Source organism: Podarcis pityusensis (assembly GCF_964106645.2).
Source record: "Podarcis pityusensis genome assembly, chromosome: 15".
Classification (NCBI taxonomy): Eukaryota; Metazoa; Chordata; class Lepidosauria; order Squamata; family Lacertidae; genus Podarcis; species Podarcis pityusensis.
The window spans coordinates 2876661-2894668 of record NC_138040.1 but is presented as its reverse complement, the minus strand read 5'-3'; the positions used below and the strand labels follow the sequence as shown (position 1 = coordinate 2894668).

General features: G+C 47.8%; 1 protein-coding gene across 1 annotated transcript; it reads left to right on the top strand.

The window, feature by feature from the left end:
- The first annotated feature begins 8818 nt into the window (after positions 1-8818).
- Positions 8819-15965, top strand: CENPV (centromere protein V). Its single transcript, XM_080983246.1, has 5 exons — positions 8819-9153; positions 11099-11197; positions 12486-12555; positions 14255-14369; positions 15694-15965. Exons 1-5 carry the CDS (start codon positions 8858-8860, stop codon positions 15816-15818), a joined length of 705 nt encoding a protein of 234 aa, XP_080839372.1. The 5' UTR covers positions 8819-8857; the 3' UTR covers positions 15819-15965.
- The last annotated feature ends 2043 nt before the right edge of the window (positions 15966-18008 follow it).

The window sequence follows — 18008 nt, the reverse complement described above, 5'->3', positions numbered from 1 at the left end:
GCAGCTGGAATAAGAGGCCAAATATATTTTTTTTAATGGTATTTATTAAAATTTCAAAAACAAAAAATTACATAGTTAAAGAGAAAAGAAACAAGGGAAAAAAGAAAAAGAAAAAGAAAAAGAAAAAACATACAAAATACAAAGTACAGAAAAAACAAAGATAAAAAACACTTAAAAACAAATCAGGCCTTCCGTATCTTACATTTCATTTCCTTACTTCCCTGACCTCCTCTCACCTCCCTTTTTTGTATTCCAGTTCAATTGGTTAATTCAGCAATTCCTTTCCCTCTTTGTTTTTGTCTTAGTCCTTTAAATTAATATATTATAACTTTAGATTCTCACTTATTAGCAATCCATTTTTACATACACCTTTAAGACATTGCTGCTAAAACCACTTAACTTCATTCTGACATCATTCTAACATTCATTAATTTTGCAATATTTCTGTAAATAGTCTTTAAATTTCTTCCAATCTTCTTCAGCTAATCAGAATATTATTCTATAGCCTCTGCCAACCTGGTGCCCCCCAGATGCCCCAGCCCAACTTCCATCAGCCACAACCTAGAGATCCGTAGCAACTGGAAGCAGCTGGAATAAGAAGCCAAATAGAAGACACATTGTTAGGGTTAACTGCATGAATTAGCTAGGCATAGAGCCCGTCAGCCCTATAAACTATATGTGCTCTCTGCTCAAAAATATCATGGAGCCTGAACTCTGCTGCATTTAAATGTCCTTCCATCAGCTGTTCTGGAGGGTTAGCCCAACCCCCCCACTGTCAACATTAAAGTCCCAGTGAATTTGAAGGTAGAACTGATAACAGATGTTCATACGTATTGCGTATATGTATTCAGAGATTGCAGGGCAGCGGCGCGCGCAGTTTGATCCATCTTTTAGATTTAGGGGAGCTAGTCTCAAATGTTTGTTGGGGGAGACCTAGGTTTTTTTTGTGGGGGGAGTTATTTTTCCTGTCTTCGCGCTTTTTATGATGGAGGACTGCTGTAGCCACCCCCAACGACACGTTCTCAAGACGGAGGGGGAGGGAACAGCTGCAGTCGCCTGCGGTTCCTGCGCAATGTTTGCCATCTTGCCAAAGGTTGCAGGCAGCTTTACCTGCAGCAATTGCATGTTGATTGCCCTCTTAAAAGACAAAGTCCAGCAACTGGAGGAACGTGTAGCTACGCTCCAAAGAATTAGAGAGCTGGAGCTCTTCTTGGAAGCAACAGAGCACACCGTCTCCACCAAGGAGGAGACAGGGGACTTCCCTGAGAAGGACGCTAGTTCACCAACACAGGAGCCAGATATATGGAGAAACGTGACTCAAAGAAGTAGGAGGCCCAGGGTTCGCTCTAATTGTTTAGAAATACACAATCGCTTTGAGGTCCTCTCCCCTAGCATGGAAGACGAAGAGCAGACTCCATTTGAGGATCTCTCCCTCATTACAGTCGATCAGGTATATGAAGACGAGCAGCAAAGTCAGTCCTCAGGGAATGTGCAGGCGACCTTGGAGCAGACAGCTCACGGAAGAACCCCGACCAAACCTAAGAGGAGGCGTGTAGTGGTGATAGGGGATTCCCTACTGAGGGGAACAGAAGCAGTGATCTGTGGGCCTGACAAGATGTCTCGGGAAGTGTGCTGTCTCCCCGGGGCTAAGATCCAAGATGTAACTGAACGACTGCAAGGAATCATAAAACCCACTGACAAATACCCCTTCCTCTTGGTTCATGTGGGAACCAATGACACTGCAAGCAATAGCCTCCAGAAGATCAAAAGAGACTACGAGGCTCTGGGCAGGAAATTGAAGCAATTAAATGCACAAATTGTGATCTCATCTGTCCTCCCAGTTGAACGACGTGGCCCAGGGAGAGAGGGGAAAATAGTGGAAGTGAACAGCTGGCTTCGCAAATGGTGTAAACAGGAACGGTTTGGATTCTTAGATCACGGACTGCAGTTTCTTGAAGATGGACTTCTGGCAAGTGATGGGCTGCACCTCACAACGTATGGGAGAAATGTTTTTGCCAAAAATCTCAGAAACCTCATCAGGAGGGCTTTAAACTGACTAATGTGGGGGAGGGAGACAGTGCTCCTGAAGGTAGGAGTCTATCAATTGATGAAGATGATCATCCAAATGTCATAGACCAAATGGAGCAAACAGCACACAGACCTAGTGGTGGGAGGAAAAAATCCTTAAATAAGAGTCACGGGGGAATGATTAATGGACTTCAATGTCTGTACACTAATGCGCAAAGCATGGGAAATAAACAAGATGAGCTTGAGCTCTTGGTACAGCAAACTAAATATGACATAATAGGCATCACTGAAACCTGGTGGGATAAGTCCCACGATTGGAATGTAATAATGGGGGGATACAATCTATTTCAGAGAAACAGACCAGACAAGAAAGGAGGAGGAGTGGCGTTATATGTCAGGGATGTGTATACCTGTGAAGAGATCCAAGATTTAGAACCTCAAAGCCAAAGTGAGAGCATTTGGGTCAAAATTAAGGGAGAGAAGAATAACAGTGACCTCATTGTGGGAGTTTACTATAGATCCCCAAGCCAAACGGAGGACATAGATGATGCCTTCCTGGAACAGATGGCCAAGCATGCAAAAGGAAGGGAGATAGTAGTAATGGGGGACTTCAATTACCCGGATATTTGTTGGATGTCAAACTCAGCCAAGAGCATAAGGTCAAACAGATTCCTCACTGGCCTTGCAGACAACTTCATTGTCCAGAAAGTGGGAGAAGCAACAAGAGGAACAGCCATTTTAGATCTGGTCCTAACCAATGTTGATGACCTGGTTAGTGGGGTAGAAGTGGAAGGATCATTAGGCGCGAGTGATCATGCTCTTCTGAAGTTTACTATACAGCGGAAAGGAGCAGCCAAGCATACTAGGACTCAATTTCTTGACTTTAAGAAAGCTGACTTCATAAAACTTAGGGAAGTGCTGGGTGAGATCCCATGGACAGTAATACTAAAAGGAAAGGGAGTTCATGATGGCTGGGAGTTTGTTAAGAGGGAGATAGTAAAAGCACAACGTCAGGCAATACCAATGAGACAGAAACATGGAAGGTGCCTAAAGAAGCCGGGGTGGCTATCTAAAGAACTTTTAACTGAGTTAAGATTAAAAAAGGATGTGTACAAAAAATGGAAAAGGGGGGAAACCACCAAAGAGGAATTCAAACAAATAGCCGGCACGTGTAGACACAAAGTCAGAAAAGCTAAAGCACAGAATGAACTCAGGCTTGCTAGAGAGGTTAAAAGCAACAAAAAAGGCTTTTATGGGTATGTTCGTAGCAAAAGGAAGAACAAAGAAACAGTGGGGTCACTCAGAGGAGAAGATGGTGAAATGCAAACAGGGGACACAGAAAGAGCTGAACTCCTCAATGCCTTCTTTGCCTCAGTCTTCTCCGATAAAGAAAACAATGCCCGACCTGAAGAATTTGGAGCAAATGATTCAGCAAAGGAAACACAGCCCAGAATAACTAAGGAGATAGTACAAGAATACTTGGCTAGTTTAGATGTATTCAAGTCTCCAGGGCCAGACGAACTGCATCCAAGAGTATTAAAAGAACTGGCAGATGTGATCTCAGAACCACTGGCAGTCATCTTTGAGAATTCCTGGAGAACAGGCGAAGTCCCGGCAGACTGGAGGAGGGCAAATGTTGTCCCTATTTTCAAAAAGGGGAAAAGAGAGGACCCAAATAATTACCGCCCAGTCAGTCTGACATCAATACCAGGGAAGATTCTGGAGCAGATCATTAAGCAAACAGTCTGTGAGCACCTAGAAAGGAATGCTGTGATCACCAATAGTCAGCATGGATTTCTGAAAAATAAGTCATGTCAGACTAACCTGATCTCGTTTTTTGACAGAATTACAAGCCTGGTAGATGAAGGGAACGCAGTGGATGTAGCCTACCTTGATTTCAGCAAGGCATTTGACAAGGTGCCTCATGATATTCTTGTAAAGAAGCTGGTAAAATGTGGTCTTGACTATGCTCCCACTCAGTGGATTTGTAACTGGCTGACTGACCGAACCCAAAGGGTGCTCATCAATGGTTCCTCTTCATCCTGGAGAAGAGTGACTAGTGGGGTGCCACAGGGTTCTGTCTTGGGCCCGGTCTTATTCAACATCTTTATCAACGACTTGGATGATGGACTCAAGGGCATCCTGATCAAATTTGCAGATGACACCAAATTGGGAGGGGTGGCTAACACCCCAGAGGACAGGATCACACTTCAAAACGACCTTGACAGATTAGAGAACTGGGCCAAAACAAACAAGATGAATTTTAACAGGGAGAAATGTAAAGTATTGCACTTGGGCAAAAAAAATGAGAGGCACAAATACAAGATGGGGGACACCTGGCTTGAGAGCAGTACATGTGAAAAGGATCTAGGAGTCTTGGTTGACCACAAACTTGACATGAGCCAACAGTGTGACGTGGCAGCTAAAAAAGCCAATGCAATTCTGGGCTGCATCAATAGGAGTATAGCATCTAGATCAAGGGAAGTAATAGTGCCACTGTATTCTGCTCTGGTCAGACCTCACCTGGAGTACTGTGTCCAGTTCTGGGCACCACAGTTCAAGAAGGACATTGACAAACTGGAACGTGTCCAGAGGAGGGCAACCAAAATGGTCAAAGGCCTGGAAACGATGCCTTATGAGGAACGGCTAAGAGAGCTGGGCATGTTTAGCCTGGAGAAGAGGAGGTTAAGGGGTGATATGATAGCCATGTTCAAATATATAAAAGGATGTCACATAGAGGAGGGAGAAAGGTTGTTTTCTGCTGCTCCGGAGAAGCGGACACGGAGCAATGGATCCAAACTACAAGAAAGAAGATTCCACCTAAACATTAGGAAGAACTTCCTGACAGTAAGAGCTGTTCGACAGTGGAATTTGCTGCCAAGGAGTGTGGTGGAGTCTCCTTCTTTGGAGGTCTTTAAGCAGAGGCTTGACAACCATATGTCAGGAGTGCTCTGATGGTGTTTCCTGCTTGGCAGGGGGTTGGACTCGATGGCCCTTGTGGTCTCTTCCAACTCTATGATTCTATGATTCTATGATTCTATGCTCTGTTTAATGTGATATATACAATGGGGGGAGAGTTTTTTTAATGTCATTTTATAATGTATAACAGAGAGAACAGCTATAAAAACATATGGAAATTCAAAGATAAAAACCGAAACTATAAAAAAGGCTCGAAAAATAAGTACAGTTATACGTGATTTAACAAAATTCAAAAGAAAAAAGCGAGCACAAATGCTGTCTTCGCATAAAGAATATTGGCAATATCTGAGGTATGCACCAGGAGTCAATGGGAAGCCATGTCTTGGCTGGCCTGAATGGCAATGAATCATGCTTCACATGGTTGAAAAACACGAGGTTGTCCACTAATATCATCAACCTTTGGGCTTTCCAGAGGAAGATTACCACTGTGGAGAGCAAAGTGCTGAGCTATTTATTAATCCAGGACTCATTCTCTGATATTCTTTTTCTGGGACACCAAAGTTCAGTGTTTCTGCTCTGAGGTCTTCCTGTGTGAAACTGATGGGGGGGAAACAGGAATGTTTTAACATGAAACAAACCCTGTTGAGTTAAATGGGAAATAATTAAACCCCTTTCTTTGGTTTTAAACTGAATTTAACATTGTCTTTTTAAATTGCCATAACCTGCCTTGGGAACTTGGGCGAAGAGAATAATAATAATAATAATAATAATATCCTCATGTCTACTAGTCACATATGTATTGACAGCTGTGTATTCCCCTTAAGTAAATCCCATAATGGATAAATACCCTATAGTCTGCCTTTGGGTGTCCAGTAAAGACAGCAAGAAAGGTCACAAGAAATAGATGAGGGAGAAGTATTGAGTTTTTAAATGAGGACTAGAATCTTGACACTGAAAAGTCATAATGGCAGGCACAGAATTACGATACTGAGGAAGAAAGAAATGAAGGGCTGGCTGGTGAACATGTTATCTCCAGTGACCTTTCCTTCCAATACTTGACAGGAAGGCAAACCAAACGAGTTTGACCAGCTGCAGCAGCTTAGTGGAGTGTTTCAGGCCTGCATCTCTCCTGAGCAGCTCTGGGTGCGGACTGGGGTTTGTCAATACACACAGAAGGCTTTAGGTTACAGGAAAAAATGAGTCAATGTGGAATTTAACTCTTGGGATGCATTCAGAATCAGAAAACCAGAAAGCACTTATTTCTGGCCCCCTTTCCACCTGCTAGGAAACCAAATCTGGGCTTGTGATTTCAAGACGCTTTGTATTTATTTATAATTTTAGAAGCAATTATTAGCAACTGAACAATCAGTGTGGTTCTATGGCCCTCTGGCAATGTACCCCTCAGGCCTTGTGTCAGCAGACTTCCAAGCAGCTCTGAGGATGTTTTCCTACATTAAGGATATAAGAACTTGGCTGCTGGATCAGACCTGCTGGATCAGACCAACAGATCATCAAGTCTGATCCAGTGGGCTCTTCTTATGTTCTGTTATGAGAATTATAATGTCTAAGATATGAATTAAATGTTCATAAATGTACCAAGCAAACACATACATAAGTATATAAACCACGTGTCTGAAATAGAACAGGAGAACAATCCTGAAGCCATTTTTACTCTCCAAATAGACCTCAAATATTTCTCCGCAAGGAGGAAGGAAATGGGAAAACCTCCCATTGTCTCTGTGCTCACAAATCCTGTCTTAAGGGCATATCTGTGTATGAATCGGGTGAGCCTGTGACCTGGGTTCAGGAACTGAGTATTTACCATCACAAAAGAATGACCAGACTGCCTAGGTAAATGCAATCAGCGACCATTATCAGGTACCTGGCAGACAGGATTTCTGCTGTAGACCACCCCTTCAGTGATATATGTATGATGTTTTGGAGGGTGGTCTTGAGCTACAGGGTGGCAACTTCAAAAGTCTATATAAGGGCTTGCACCATTGTTCAGGGTTCCTCCTCCCTCCTGCGTGTGGTGAGTGAGGACCCTGTTGCAACAGATCAATAAAGATCAGGCTTACTAGCTGCTTTGCTTCTCAATATTCTCTGGTAGGCCTCTGTTATTTTCTCCTACCGATAGGGAACCTACGTAAGGACTCTGTACGGGCTCTTGGATACCCCATAAGGGAAAAAGTGCAGTCCCCCCCCCCCTTATAACAGTTCTTAAGTGCAAAGTTGGCACCTCTGCTTCATCCCCATCCAACGCCAAGGCTGGAAATGCCCTCATTCAGCAGACGACATGCTCAGAGGCACACTTGCCTTTTTCACCGCTTGTCCCACACAAAACCAGTTCAAGGCTTGACGGAGCCCTACGAAAAAGCTCCTTTCAAATGACTTGCCAGGAACTTAACAATTATCAGCTTTGGGGTTCACAACCTCCGGTTCCCATGATCAGCGGTGATCTCATCACCACCATTAAATGAGACACAGAATTGGCACCCACTAAGGGTGAGGACTTGTTTAAAGGAGGCATGGATTATTCGCTGTCTACTGCTGAGTCACCTCTGCATGCCTTGGCGTGAGGTTTCATTTATTTGTTTCCGGATTCATTGTAATTATATTCCGCCTCTCCTCCATGGAGCTCAAGGCAGCAAGCAGGCACCTCCCCCTTTCCCTTTTATCCTCCCAGAAACCCTGCAAAGAAGGTTAAGGGTGAGAGATAGGGACTGGTCCCCTGATGGGCTTCATGGCTGAGTGGGGATTTGAACCCGAATCTCCTCCATGTTCCAGCCTGAAACTCAAACCACTTATACCACACTGACTCTTCTTTCCCCCATAATCTTTTTTATTTGATTTTCAGAAATATAAACATACAACATAAAATAATACAGAATCCAAATATCGAGATTACTCTGAATCTCCTGACTTCCCTCCGCATCCCTTCCTTTTAATTCTGTTTTCAGCTGCATATCAGTACTTCTCCAATTTTTCCATCTTCCTAAATTATCTATAGGGGACGCGGGTGGCGCTGTGGGTTAAACCACAGAGCCTAGGACTTGACGATCGGAATGGTCGGCGGTTCAAATCCCTGCAACGGGGTGAGCTCCAATTGCTTGGTCCCTGCTCCTGCCAACCTAGCAGTTCGAAAGCACGTCAAGTGCAAGTAGATAAATAGGTACCGCTCCGGCAGGAAGGTAAACGGCGTTTCCGTGCGCTGCTCTGGTTCGCCAGAAGCGGCTTAGTCCTGCTGGCCACATGACCCGGAAGCTGTGCGCCGTCTCCCTCGGCCAATAAAGCGAGATGAGCGCTGCAACCCCAGAGTCGGCCACGACTGGACCTAATGGTCAGGGGTCCCTTTACCTTTACCTTTATTTTTTAAAATATATTTTAAAATTTCCATTTTATCATGTATATTAAAAAGGGAGCAGATGAAAGTAAAAAAATGGAAAAACAGATCTGCGAAACAGGCACAAAGAATGAGCGCAGTTGCCCATGGGTTAAAATAACAGCACAAGCACAGTAGAACATCAGCGTTATCCAAGTATAAAGTTTAGTTCCAGATTTAAAACTTTTGCCAGGAAGATGACGGTTCTGCTGTACATGTAAGAAAATAAGATCATATAAGAAGTGTCTGGAGGGTCTAATCCCCGTGCAAGAAACGTCGACAGCTGGTGCTCGCATGAAAAGTATAGTTATTATTACAGGTCGATCCGCGTCTCAAGGCCTTTTGCGCTTTTTTGCTCCAGCCTTGGCATTTTGGAAAGGGCATCTCCGAAGGAGCCCCCACTTTTCCCCCTCCCCATAGTTCCTCCTCCACGTGGCTCCTCACCGGAGGCGCTGGCACAGCTCTGGAGCGCCCCCGGGCGGCCGAGGCGGCGAGCGCAAGAGGGGCGGCGCGGCGAGGAAAGGAGCTATGGGGAAGGCGAAGAGGACCCCGGCGGCTGCCGCGACGCGCAAAGGCCCCCAGTCCGGCGGCAGGAAAGCTCCGGCGCCGCCTCCTCCGGCCCCGATCCCCTCTTCCCCAAGGGATCGCGCCTCCTCCAAAGGCAAGGCGGCCCCGCCGGGCAAGGCGACCCCCGCCGCCCCCGCCGCCGCCCCGGAGGAGCTGTGCGCCCTGGCGCTGGGGGCGCAGAAGGAGCGCTGGCTGCAGTTCCAGAAGCGCCAGCGGGTGAGCTGCGAGGAGGCGGCCAGGCTTTTGCTGGACACCTTGTGAGTAAGGAGGAGGAGGCGAGGATGGAGGGGAGGGGGGCCCGATCCGGGACACGCCCCCGCCCACCTGTGCAACCTGCTTTCCCCTTTTGCTCCCGTGCATCGAAAGCTCCAATCGCCACCGCCGCCGTCCTTTTGGGGGAAGCGCCTTGTTTTTGCACCTGCTGGAGCGCCCAACCTTTTTTTGGGGGGGGGCGTCTTCCTGCAAATGCAAGGTGGATGCCCCAGCCTTCCAAACGAAGCCCCTCGCCCTTATAGAATCGTAGAGTTGGAAAAAGAGTGCTTTATTTTTCAGGATTATTTTTTTTTAAATGTAGGAGTGGGGATTCCCTGCTCGTCTAAGGCTGCTGTCCTAACACCACTTACCCGGGAGTAAGTCCAAAGGAAGCTTAAGAAGCTGTCTTCCTAGAACATGGGTAGGCAGACTAAGGCCCAGGGGCCGGATCTGGCCCAATCGCCTTCTAAATCCAGCCCGCGGACGGTCCGGGAATCAGCGTGTTTTTACATGAGTAGAATGTGCCCTTTTATTTAAAATGCATCTCTGGGTTATTTGTGGGGCCTGCCTGGTTTTTTTACACGAGTAGAATGTGTCCATCTGAATGTGGGGCATAGGAATTCATTCATCCCCCCCTCAAAATATAGTCTGGCCCCCCACAAGGTCTGAGAGACAGTGGACTGACCCCCTGCTGAAAAAGCTTGCTGACCCCTGTCCATACAGGAATTGAACCTGCAACCTTGGAGCTACACCAACTGAGCTCTCCAGGCATACTTCTGCTGAATCAGCCCATTGATTGGCATTGTCTAAATTGATTGGCAGGTGCTGTCCAGGATTTCAGGCAGGACTTGCCTGGCAATTGTAGGAACTCAACCTGGGACCTGACTCAGACTAAGGTGGCTTCTTGTGTTCCTGCTTCAACCGTTTATTCGGAACCATGAGGACTAGGATCTTACTTTGCTTTTATGGGAAGGGCCACAACTCTATGACAGAGCGCAAGGTTTGCATGCAGAAGGCCCCATATTCAACCCCAGGCAGCTCCTAATAGCGCTGGGAAGATGGACCAGGCCTGAGTTGGTATAAAGGAAGCTTTTTATGTTCTTAACAAGTTTGCTATCAGCCAATAGATGTGGAAGGCCTGACTTCAAATCCCTGTTCCATCAAGAAGCTCACCGGATGGCAGTGGCTCTGGAAATGTTGCTTATTGTTGGATTTATTTCCCACCTTTCCCTGCAAGGTGGTGTACATGGTTCTTCTTTTCTTCCTTTAATTCCCACAACACCCTGAGAGTTAGGTTAGGCTGAGAGGCAGTGTGACTGGCCCAAGGTCACGCCCAGTGAGCTTCATAGCCAAGTGGAGATTTGAACCCAGGTCTTTCCCGGGTCCTAGCATGACACTCTAACCATTACACCACCACCGGCTCTCTTTTCCTCCCCAGTGATAGATACAAAGTTCATGTTCTGCAATTTCACTGCTTCCAGAAATGGTAAATATCGTATTTTTCGCTCTATAAGACGCACCCGACCATAAGACGCACCTAGTTTTAGAGGAGGAGAACAGGGGGGAAAAATTCTCTCCCTCTCTGCTCAGCGCCTCTCCAGCAAAGCGGGAGGAGAAACGGAAGGGGCTCCGTTTCTCCTCCCGCTTCGCTGAAGGGGCTCTGCGCAGAGAGGGAAGGCTGCGCAGTGCCTCTCCAGCGAAGCGAAGCCAGGAGAGCAAGAGGGATCGGTGCACACCGATCCCTCTTGCTCTCCTGGCTTCAACGAAAGCTGTGCAGCCTGCATTCGCTGCATAAGACGCACACACATTTCCCCTTACTTTTTGGGAGGGGAAAAGTACGTCTTATAGAGTGAAAAATATGGTAATTGGCCAGCAAGGCAAAGGTGCATTGATTCAGACCTCGAAGGACCAATAACAAACCTCTGTTCTTTCCCCTCTCTTTCCCTCTAGCGAGTACCAAGGGCTGGTGAAGCACACAGGGGGCTGCCACTGTGGGGCTGTACGCTTTGAGGTCTGGGCATCGGCCGACCTCCACGTCTTTGATTGCAAGTGAGTGTCATCCACGATCCCTCTCCACCGACCCTTTCCACTTTGAGGGGGTTTACGGAAAGCGTTCAGAAAGCACACCAACACACAGCGAGTTCATGGGCATAGCAGCAGGGTCAAACGCAAGAGCTGCTCTTTCAGAGAACTGTTCCTGGAATGTGTCGCTTCTGCCCACAGTCCCAGTCTCATGCACTCACACGTCCAGAGTTTGTTTGGTTTCCCAGACATTTATACCTTGTGAAACAAATACCCCCCGGAGCGTGCTGAACCTCGTGCCCACGGGGAACTGATGCTCAAGAATTATGGTAGCGTTTTTCAAAAATCTGTTTCACTAAAACAGAAAAAGAAGGTAGAACTTGCAAAGTAGTAGCATAAATGGGTACAAAAACCAAATTAAAAACAGGAGCTCAGGGAATTCAGAGAGATTAAAACAGGATTCAATCTTAGGGAGTCAAAGTAATCCTGGGCAAAAAGGTAAGTTTGCAGAAAGCATCTGCAGCAGCTGATGGTTGTTGCATCATATATGGCAGCAGGAAGGGCATCCCATAATATTGAGGGCAACTGCAGAAAATGCCCCTTTTTGGGTCACTGGCCTATGATATTCTGTAGGGTGCGGTGCTGCAAATAGAATTTCTTCAGATGATCCTGTTTTGCTCTGCAGGCCAGGTCCTTATCAGGATCTACTTCTTGGGCCAAATTTGAGAGTTGGGTTGCCCGCCTGTCCAAATTCCTTTTGCTTTGCAAGTCTCCCCATGCTCCCCCTTTAAGCCCCTGATCTTGAAGGCTTAAAAGGGCGCTCTGGGAGACTCACAAAGTGCTGTGAAAGTATCTCCCTCCTTTAGGCCCCCAGTCTCAGAGGCTTCAAAGGGAAGTGTGGGGAGACTTGGAAAAGGCTTTGCAAGTTTCCTCCCAAAGGTTTGGGACAAAGAGGTAGGGAGGGAGACTTGCAAAGCCCTTTTTAAGTCTCTCTGTGCTCCGGTTCAAGCCTCTTGAAGCTCAAATAGGAGCACGTGAGCTGTTTTAAGTGCTTTGCAAAAGCACCTTTGTGCACAACATACTTCAAAGGGCCTCTTTGCAAAGGGCTGTAAATCCCTGCTCAGCTGATGAGGGAATTAAACCCTGCTGTCTCGACAGTGTGATCTTGTTCCTTACTGGGACGTAAATCTAATGCAGAATTAAACCCTGCCCTCCCACTCGTCAGCTGACCCCTCCTGTACAGGCGTGGGGGGCAGGTGGCCTTTCAGGTAACTTAGTCCTGACTTCTTTAATCTTTCTCTCCTGCCTTTTCCAGTTGCAGCATCTGTGTGAAGAAGCAAAACAAGCACTTCATCGTTCCTGCCTCGCACTTCAAGTTGCTGAAGGTAGGTTTGGCGAGTTGGGGAGGGTGCGCCCGACAGCCCCACAACATCCCCAGACTGCAAAGACAGGCCTGGATTCACCCTTTCTCCTTATCCTGCCCATCTCCTTTCCCAATTGCAATGGTGATCATACCCTTGCTTTTTCCAGGCAGGACTTTGCTTTGCCCTTTGGCCTCTCTGGCTGCAAAACAACTTGCACAGAAACTTGGCTGCCAATCTAGATAAAAGTTGACACCTGGGCTCTTGCCTTTGGCAATGAAGGCAGCAAGCAGCTGCTGTTCCAGGCCTGGGGGAGCCTCTGGCTGCCCCCCCGATGTCCCAAGGCCCCAGCTCCCAGTGGAATGACGGGAGTTGGCAGCCCAGCAATATCTGAAGGACTGCTGGACTATTCTCAAAGCCAGATTCTCTCCCTCCACCTGCAATGATGGGATCCTTTCTTTTATTTTATGATATCTCTGGCACTGCTTCCATTTGCAGAAATCTCAAAGGGGTTTTCAAGGGAACAAACACATATTAAAAGAGTTTAAATGAAGAGAAACAGAACGAAGGAAAACAAAAAGTCAAGAGTCAAGAGGAGGGGCTGGTCAGATCAGGATGCTGAAGGGGCTGGAGAAGTTGCCAGCTGATGACCCCAGAGAGCGACCCAGTGGGTGAAGGGGGGGGGTTGAGGGCAGTCCAGAGCATGGGAGGAGCCACCCCAAAGCATGCCCTGCTTTCCTATAGCCACCAGGTGACAATCAGTAGGTCACAGCTTCTATCAGCAAGCTCTCCTTCTGATGATGAGGTAAGCTGGTCCTGAGTCGTTCAGGAAATTGTATGCTAATGCATAAGGAGAGACCTGGTGGACTCTGCTAGTCCAGCACAATCGTGGAGTTGGAAGGGACTCTGAGAGTCCACCCCCCTGCAATGCAGGACTCTCAGCTAAAGTGGCTGGGAGCGGCCGCCGGGACCACATAACACCGGTCCTGAGAGATCTGCATTGGCTCCCAGTACGTTTCCAAGCACAATTCAAAGTGTTGGTGCTGACCTTGAAAGCCCTAAACAGTCCAGTATACCTGAAGGAGCATCTCCACCCCCATTGTTCAGCCCAGACACTGAGGTCCAGCGCCGAGGGCCTTCTGGTGGTTCCCTCATTGCGAGAAGTGAGGTTACAGGAACCAGACAGAGGGCCTTCTTGGTGGTGGCGCCCGCCCTGTGGAACGCCCTCCCATCAGATGTGAAGGAAATAAGCAGCTATATTATTTTTAAAAGACATCTGAAGGCAGCCCTGTTTAGGGAAGTTTTTAATATTTATTGCTGTATTGTTTTTAACACTCGATTGGGAGCCGCCCAGAGTGGCTGGGGAAACTCAGCCAGATGGGCAGGGTATAAATAATAAATTATTATTATTATAAAGCATCCCTGGCAGAGAGCCATCTAACCTCTGCTCCAAAACCTCCAAGGAAGGGGAGTCCAGCACCTCCCGGGGGAGTCTGTTCCACTATCGAACGGGTCTTCCTGGCTGCTGAATTCTGCACCAGCTGTGGCTCCCTTGGCCAGCCTCAAGGGCAGGCTCACAAAGAGTGCGCTGCAGGGATCTGACCTTACAAGCTGGTTTGTGGAGCGCACTGCGCTCATTGGCGCAAAGCGCTTTGGGCGCCTCGGGAAAGCACCTTGTCTAGAAAGGCTTAAGTGTCATGCTGTTGTCGTCCTTTTCGCCAAGGGTGCAGACAGCCTCGCCACTTACACCTTCAACACCCACTGCGCCCAGCACACCTTCTGCAAGACATGCGGCATCCAGAGCTTCTACACGCCCCGCTCCAACCCAGACGGCTACGGTAGGGAGTTGTCCACAGGGGGCCTGAGGCTTGAAGAGGGTGGCGGGGTGTGTGTGGCGGGAGTCTTCCTTGGTTTGCTGCTTTCTGTACAGCTTCCCCCTCCTGAAGCAACTGATAGTGTTACATTGCAGCTTGGGGTTCCAGCTACCCTTTCCCAGTATACTCCATTCCAATTGCCCTCCTTCACTCCCAAACAGACAAGTCAGCATTCTGTGGCTGCTGAAGACCCCCAGTCCCAATAAGGTGCTTTTAGGGGTGTTTCGAACCAGTGAGTTCTTTCCTTAAAGACTTCTGTACTCCTGCAAAACTGGAGACTTCTCCCAAGCCTGACAGTATCTCCATCCTGTGTACGGATGGTGCCCTTTTGACTATGTAAGAAGCGGTGCTTGGAGAATTGAGCCTGCTGTCAAGTGGAGGACCTGTGGCCGTTGAAAGGTTGTTGTACTCCAACTCACATAATCTCTGTTGGTTGGCCATGATGGTTGTGGGCTGATGGGGGTCGGAGTCAGGGCCGGATTTAGGCCCTAAGCTACTGAAGGGACGCGGGTGGCGCTGTGGGTTAAACCACAGAGCCTAGGGCTTGCCGATCAGAAGGTCGGCAGTTCGAATCCCTGCAATGTGGTGAGCTCCCGTTGCTCGGTCCCTGCTCCTGCCAACCTAGCAGTTCGAAAGCACGTCAAAGTGCAAGTAGATAAATAGGTACCGCTCCGGCGGGAAGGTAAACAGCATTTTCGGGAGCTGCTCTGGTTCGCTGTGCTGGCCACATGACCCGGAAGCTGTACGCCGGCTCCCTCGGCCAATAAAGCGAGATGAGCGCCGCAACCCCAGAGTCGGCCACGACTGGACCTAATGGTCAGGGGTCCCTTTACCTTTTACCTTTTAAGCTACTGAAGGTAATGTTACCCCTTTATATGTCCAGCTCTCCTTTGTCAACAACAAATTGTTGCTGCTTTTTGTGTTGAATATATGCTGTATGGTAATTTGTGGACCTAGGAGGTATCTAAAGCCATTTGCACATAACAAATAGGAGCCTAGACAACACAAAACACTGTTGCTGTATGTAGGCTTTATTTTATTTGTTTATTATCTTACATTTTGGAAATGTACATCCAGTTTTTTTCTTCCTTTAAATTTTTTTGGGGGAGAGTGGGGCCCTAAGCTATAGCTTATTTAGCTTATACGTAAATCCGGCCCGTAAATCGGAGTCTGGCAGCATCTGTAGAGCCACAGCTTCACCATACCTGGGACAAAAACACAAGAGTCCAGGGGACCTTCCCTAGGAGTCAGGGAGCCTTGCCTGATGAAGCTTCTCTCCCTCTCTCAGGAATAGCTCCGCACTGCCTGGACGAGGGGACAGTCAGCAGCGTCACCATAGAGGCGATCAACGGCAAGGAATGGGAGAAGGCTGTGAAAGGACACCCCACCATCAGGAGTATGTCCAAAGAGTGACCCAGCCCGTTCTGGAAGGGCAGAGGCCCCTGAGGCTGGTCATTCTCAGCACACACACCCCATAGCCCATCTGTCCTGGATTGCTGAGAGATCGATCTCTGTTTCAAATACCTTTGGGAAATAAAACTTGTATTTTTGTAAAACAAACCACTCTCTGCTGCATACTCTCTGACCCGGAAGCTCAATGGGACAGAAGGGATCTTCAGGTTTGCTGCCGGCCAGTATAGACAATAAATCAAAGGAACTTAAATCAAAGGAAGCTTCCTACATTCTTTGGTGTGCCTTGTGGAAATACAGAGGAACCAGATGGTCTTGAAAGACCTACACTGGCTCCCAGTACGTTTCCGAGCACAATTCAAAGTGTTGGTGCTGACCTTTAAAGCCCTAAATGGCCTCGGTCCAGTAGACCTGAAGGAGCGTCTCCACCTCCATCGTTCTGCCCGGACACTGAGGTCCAGCGCCGAGGGCCTTCTGGCAGTTCCCTTGCTGCAAGAAGCCAAGTTACAGGGAACCAGGCAGAGGGCCTTCTTGGTGGTGGCGCCCGCCCTGTGGAACACCCTCCCACCAGCTCTCAAAGGAAAAAACAACTACCAGATTTTTAGAAGACATCTGAAGGCAGCCCTGTTTAGGGAAGCTTTTAATGTTTAATAGGTTATTGTATTTTAGTGTTTTGTTGGAAGCCGCCCAGAGTGGCTGGGGAAACCCAGCCAGATGGGCGGGGTATAAATAATAACATTATTATTATTATTATTATTATTATTATTATTATTACTACTACTACTACTATTACTGGACCTTGGGACTCCATAAGGCAAAGGTGGAGGCTGAAATCAGTGAGAGACTTGAGTCACATGCTGCGTGTGAGGAGGAGGAGGAGGAGAAGAAGAAGAAGAAGAAGAAGAGGCGGCGTTTGGATTTGATATCTCGCCTTTCACTCCCTTTAAGGAGTCTCAAAGCGGCTAACATTCTCCTTTCCCTTCCTCCCCCACAACAAACCCTCTGTGAGCTGAGTGGGGCTGAGAGACTTCAGAGAAGTGTGACTGGCCCAAGGTCACCCAGCAGCTGCATGTGGAGGAGCGGGGAAGCGAACCCGGTTCACCAGATTACGAGTCCACCGCTCTTAACCACTACACCACACTGGCTCTCGATATAAATAAGGGAGCCTCTCAAATAATGTAGTGGCATTTGTTGGGGGTGGGTGGGTTGAAGGCCAGGTCCTCAGTGTGGCTCCTGCAATCTTAGTGAGTTAAAATCATGTCTGCTTTATCACATTTTCATCTATTTATTTACAGACTGGCTAAACATTAGTTTGCATTCTTACCCCACCCTTCTTCAGGTGACACACCTGGTTCTCCTCCACATTTTCTCATCGCCACAACCTTGTGAGGTAGACTGGGCTGAGACACAGCAGATGGCCAGAGGCCACCCAGGGAGAGGGAAAGCCTCCTAGCTGAGTAGGATTTGAACTCGGGTCTCTCCCACTCTAGCGACAATAATAATAATAATAATAATAATAATAATAGTAAAAATTATTTATACCCTGCCCTCCCCGGGCTCAGGGCGGCTAACACAAATCAAACCACAGTAAAAACAATAATGGGGGGAGGACAAAATTTAAAATACAGGTTAAAATGCCATTTAAAATGCAGCCTCATTTTAAAAGTAGCCGATAGATCAAGACCATAAGGGTCAGACCGAGTCCAAACCAAAGGCCAGGCGGAACAGCTCTGTCTTGCAGTCCCTGCAGAAAGATGTCAAGTCCCACAGGGCCCTGGTCTCTTGTGACAGAGCGTTCCACCAAGTCGGGGCCAGTGCTGAAAAGGCCCTGGCCCTAGTTGAAACCAATCTAACCTCTTTGCGACTTGGGACCTCCAAGGTGTTGTCATTTGTGGACCTTTAGGTCCTCCACGGGGCAGACCAGGAGAGGTGGTCCCATAGGTACATGGGTCCTAGGCCGCATTATACCACACCCGGCTCTATAAACACATTTTGGGGAACCTTCAGCCCTCCACAGGGCTGTTGCTTAGCCTCAGGTGTTGGGAATGATGGGAGCTGGGAGTCCAAAGACATCTAGAAAGCACTACATATCCCATCCTTGCTCCAAGAAGTTCAGCACGCAAAGGTGCTCCTACTTCATCCCCACGTGAGCCTGTAAGGTACGTCCAGCTGAGGATGGGTGACTGACCCAAG

What these genes read in the sequence shown, in the direction of transcription:
- CENPV (XM_080983246.1), top strand. Translation starts at nt 8,858, where the DNA reads ATGGGGAAGGCGAAGAGGACCCCGGCGGCTGCCGCGACGCGCAAAGGC. An exon ending in CTCCACGTCTTTGATTGCAA is followed by an intron (nt 11,198 to 12,485) that starts GTGAGTGTCATC and finishes TGCCTTTTCCAG; the next exon opens with TTGCAGCATCTGTGTGAAGA. An exon ending in CGCACTTCAAGTTGCTGAAG is followed by an intron (nt 12,556 to 14,254) that starts GTAGGTTTGGCG and finishes CTTTTCGCCAAG; the next exon opens with GGTGCAGACAGCCTCGCCAC.